The sequence below is a fragment of the Coffea arabica genome, chromosome 1e, assembly GCF_036785885.1.
Source record: "Coffea arabica cultivar ET-39 chromosome 1e, Coffea Arabica ET-39 HiFi, whole genome shotgun sequence".
Taxonomy (NCBI): domain Eukaryota; kingdom Viridiplantae; phylum Streptophyta; class Magnoliopsida; order Gentianales; family Rubiaceae; genus Coffea; species Coffea arabica.
In genome coordinates, this window is record NC_092311.1 from 6,016,393 (window position 1) to 6,021,477 (window position 5,085).

Genomic DNA, 5,085 nt, shown 5'->3' on the forward strand with positions numbered 1-5,085 from the left:
AAAAAATTTTGTTTCGAAAATTCAGTGCAACGTAATTAATTCAATTATTTAATTTTTTATTATTAAACGTGTCTGATCATATCAAGGTCTGAATTCATAAAATTTAAGTGCTGAATTGGGTTATCAAACGGGACCTAAGTACGAGTATAATTACTCTTTTGTTCTTATTTAGTGTGAATTGGTCTTTTCTTCACGTAGGATGACATCAATTGTTCTTAGGCTACTGACTTAACCGTTCAAGTGTCAAGTGTCTAGTAGAAAAATAGTACAAAATTGATTAAATTGCTTTCCCCGTTGATAAAAACACTCCTCTCAAAAAGCGACAATCTTTTCAAGGTGGACGGAGTAATATATTACTTTTATTATTGTATAGTCTAATAAAGTGACCTCTATGCATATATATATATATATATATATATATATACATACACGCACACTTAGTTAATGTATTGAATTAAAAATTAAATTCCTTCTATAAAAAAAGTACAATAACGTATTAAGTATTTTGATCCATCAATGATCAATTGAGAAAGTGAGAAAAATTATAAATAGGAGGTCTTGGGTTTAAAGTCTCTCGCTTACAAAAAAAAAAAAAAAAGATCAAATTTAAAAATGACTTTTTGGATAAGAAACATGAAATTATATAACAATTGAAATTCCTAAATGATTTAGAGCTAAAATATAATTTCAAAAAAGTAAAATGGCAAAAAACATAATGATGCACAAAAGTAGGTGCACATGGAAACTCAAAAGAATTAAAGAAGTTAAAGCAAAAAGATGTACATTACTACGAAAACATACGCAGCTGTCGATCTTACATTGAATGTTCCAGACAACTAAGACCACTTGATTGCATTAAACAACTAGGCATAAAATGTTCAAGTCAAGAACCGAACTGGTTTAATAAAAAACCGTTCCAATTCATCAGATGAACAGTCCAACACCGGACGAGTTAACTATTTTACAACATTTAAAGCGGTTTTAAAAGAGCAATGGCCTTAAGGGGCACTGCCTTGTGCATTGTACCTTCAAACTCTTCGGTCATGTCAATTTCTTCTGGTTTGATCCCTTCTTCAAGCTTCCACTCAAATTTATGAAGCAAAGAAGCCACCATGAGGTGCACCATTCGATCAGCCAGTGGTAGTCCAGCACACATTCTTCTTCCCGTGCCAAAGGGAAGGAGCTGAAAATGCTGGCCCTTCATATCAATCTCACCATCCATGAAACGTTCAGGCACGAATGAAGTAGGATCTGACCACAAGCTTGGATCCCTGCCCATACCCCACAAGTTAACATATATATCAGCATTTTTTGGCACCACGTATCCATTGATTTGTGTGTCACTTTGAGCTTGGTGAACTAGGAATGGGAAAACAGGCCAAAGACGAAAGGTTTCTTTAATGACCGACTGCAAGTAAGGGAGATTTGAGATATCTGATTCTTGAACCAGCTCGTTTTTTCCAATAACTTTCCTGATCTCGTCCCTAGCTTTTGATTTTTTTTCAGGGTTGCGTAGTAACTCTGCCATTGTCCACTCCACGATGACTGAACTTGTGTCTATCCCTCCAAGGAATAAATCCTAAAACACAGTGGAGTTGGAATCAAATTATAGTCATCAGGTGATTTTCTTTTCTTTTTTTTTCCATTTCATAATTTAGGAGTTATATATTAGCACCTGTTATATAAAGTACGTATTGAATGGATAGGTACATTAATATTACTCACCAAAATCAAATGTTTCATGTCCTTGTAGCTCCATACAGATTCATTTTGCTGATTAAGATCAAGAAGGGTTTCCAAGAAATCATTTTTCCTTTGATAAGTGTTGGATGTGTATCTTTCTTGTGATCTCTGACGAATGATACCATCCATAATATCAAGTAACTTTCCAAAATGTACCTTGGCTCTGCGCCTTATGCCCTGCGGATCAATTGCCCGGAGGATGGGAAAAAAGTCCACGAGATTAGGGATAGAAAGAATTTTGAAAGCATTCCCTACCATTTCTTTCGCCCCTTGAGACGAGAAAGAGCTGGATATAGAATCGGATTGTGCAAAATCAACCGAGAAGAAAGTGTTCCACATCAAGTCGAGAGTTGTTGAGAAGGCAGCTTCACCAATATCTATGGCCTGTCCATTGAGACAGCGTTGGCCTACATAATTGCACAGTTGCTGCACCTTTTGTTGGCGGAGCCCTTGACTAGCGTTGAGCCTTTCTGATGAAAAGATATGCTCTTTGCATATTTTGCGAAGATTGCGCCACTGGCTTTGTGGTGGCAACCAGGCAATTGAGACCTTATGGTGGTCCCATGCTGTGATTGCATCTACGATTCTTCTGCCTGCGAACTCTAGATCATGCTTATGAAGAACTTCCTTGGCAATTTCTGGTGATGATACAACTATTGCTCTTCTACTTCCGATTTTAAGCGACATCAAAGGTCCATAAGTTTGAGAGAGTTTTGTAAGTGGTCTGTGCAAGAGTCCACTGATTTGCAGCAAGTTACCGATGACTGGCAACGGGTATGGCCCTGGAGGGAGTTTCTTGGACTTTTCGTCATTAGAATTCGATATGAGGAGAGAGTGAATACAATACCAAATAACAGAAAACAGCGGTATTAGTAGCCAAAAAGGAAGGGTGTTTGGAGCATCCATAATTTCACAGCACCTATACAAAAAGGATTGCTTGAGTGATAGGAATAGCAGTGTGATCAGTGATGTTTTGGATACTGGGAATGAACTGAAGAAAGTGGATGCTATATATAGGCGCAATGGCCAGAGGAATTAGCACTAAATGAATGAGGCATCGAATACAAGTCTAAATAGAACTTTCGATCAATCAAGGGGGAAGGTTTCTCCCACAATCATGTGCCTTTTTCCAAGGTTACACAGCCACCAAAATTTATTGCATAGATACATGAGGGGTCCCTAGTTCTTGAATATGTAACTGAAGAAAAAAGAATTAGCGTCATGATTGGTCCCAAAAAATTTTTTTTTTTTGTAAAGTCCAAAATCGCTTCATTGTTAATGCCATGTGTAGAGTCCACAAAAAATTCATTCTATTTAGTTATATTCGAAGTAGTTTACATTTTGTCTAAGCGTTGTTCTAACGAGTGCGCATTTTTATATTTTTCCTATTTAATCTTGCATACATTCTCTTATATTTATTTACTTTCTCTAAAGAATCTTATATTTTTGAAAATATGACACTTGGAATATATTTTAATGAGTACCCATAGAGCATCGTTAAACAGACCGTTGGTTTAAATCAACAAATCAGTTACAACCGTTCGAAAAGCAAAAAAAAAAAAGGGCACTGCAGGCAATAGAAGAGGTTTCGGCTAGGTTTGTTGGCTCCATAGAAGAGGGAATAGAGGCTGCTGACTTTAGCTAATGTTTGTTGGCCCCTATAATTCTAATGTGGGCTAGAATATTTCCTAAGAGCTCTACTCCAATGAATTTTATGACAAAGACTGTCACATTATTCAAATCCGTAAACTGGGTTTCGGCACGGCATTTAGAACCAAGTCCTAGATAAGGTCCCCCAACCTGAACCAATAGCAATTGCCTGCTTTAAAGTAGAGCGGGCAAAAGCTGGTAAGCGTCATTTCTTGAATTTAGGAATAGGGCTTTTGATCAATAAAGCACATTTGACATTTAGTTTAAAATTGGTGCTTTTAGAGCAGTCTTTATATTTCAAAGAATAAAGAAAATTAACTTTAATAATTTTATTATAAATTTTGAACTAAATGAAGCGATAAATGTATTTAGAAATTCAAAGTTGCAAAGTCAAATTAAAAAAAAAAGCACATATGAAAGTTTATACCCAAACAATATGATTAAACACTTAATAAATAATTTGATAAAAATTCTATTAATTAAGTGTTTTTTAATAAGCGATTTCAAGTCGATAATTTAAATGCTGAAACAATAGCCTAGTAGAACCAAGTCCTGGGTAAGCTGCCCAACCTAAACAGCACTATTTACTTAATTTTTTTTTTTTTAATTTTTGGCATGACGCTATTTACTTTTTCTTTTCTTTTTTTAAGTTCTGAAAAAATAGTCGAGTTTATACTTAGAACAAGATCAGAACAGTAGCGTTTCAAAGTTATCCAAAAATACTGCAAACAAGGACTTTTTTTTTTGGTTAACATCTGACTAGCATTATTAACGATTCTACTGTCCCAACTAAACATACAAGCTTCAAATCCTTTCCACTGCAGGTACCATTACCAATCTCCCCAGCTTTCTTCTTTCAAAAACTAGTTTGGCAGTACTCATTTTTGTGACTTTTAATAGCTTTTCTTCTTTTTTTTTCAAAAAAAAAAAACAACTAAAGCGAATGATTTTTTACATGTAGTAGTAATATGTCACGTGCTTTGCGTGTGGATATTTTTTTTAAAGATACAACTTTTAAAATATTAAATTTCTTTCTAAATATTGATTGTTAATATAATATATTCTAAAAAAACTATGACTAACAAAATTTAGTAGTTGCCAGTCATACAAAATGTATATTGCATATAAAAAAAATTAAACAGTTATCATACATTCTACCATATAAAAACTTTGAAGAAGAAAGTTTAGCTAAGTTATTGTTTATTTTACTGGAGTTGTAGTAGAAAGAAGAGAAAATTTTCTAAAATTTATGAAACTAGTGCATAAATCAAAGTTAGTAAAAATATTTACTAAAGAATGCTCATTTTTAGCTATTGAAAAAGAGATTCTGAACTAACCCCCTCTTCTAACTTGAAATGGAATCAATTCAAAGTACTGGCATCCAAGATCAATGCAAAAGTTTAAGAATCTTTTAGGACTAAACTCATATATTTCCATAGAAAGCTGAAATGGAGTCAAAATAATACCTTAATACTCTTTCTAAACGCTCTCAAGTATATCCAAGTTGAAGTACGTTTTGAATCCAAATCTTCATTTGCTTTAAGAACCAATTTACAATTCCAATGTAGCAATATTTCTCTTTGTAATTGAGGTTTCGTTCTCAAGTAACTTGAAAAAAATATCCTTTTTGTAACTTTATTCTCAACAAATCTTGATTTAAGCCATTTTATGGGGCATGAATGTATCAATTAA

At 34.0% G+C, this 5,085-nt stretch overlaps 1 protein-coding gene across 1 annotated transcript; it reads right to left on the reverse strand.

Annotated features, from left to right (window-relative positions):
- Positions 1-970: 970 nt before the first annotated feature.
- LOC113698973 (cytochrome P450 76T24-like) lies at positions 971-2,430 on the reverse strand. Its single transcript, XM_027218975.2, has 2 exons — positions 1,726-2,430; positions 971-1,579 (listed from the first exon to the last, which is right to left on the reverse strand). Exons 1-2 carry the CDS (start codon positions 2,428-2,430, stop codon positions 971-973), a joined length of 1,314 nt encoding a protein of 437 aa, XP_027074776.2.
- Positions 2,431-5,085: the final 2,655 nt, after the last annotated feature.

Bases quoted from the DNA above. Each gene is read 5' to 3' on its own strand.
- LOC113698973 (XM_027218975.2), bottom strand. From the start codon at position 2,430: ATGTCGCTTAAAATCGGAAGTAGAAGAGCAATAGTTGTATCATCACCA. The intron at 1,580-1,725 runs GTGAGTAATATT...ACTGTGTTTTAG, and splicing joins ACATGAAACATTTGATTTTG to GATTTATTCCTTGGAGGGAT.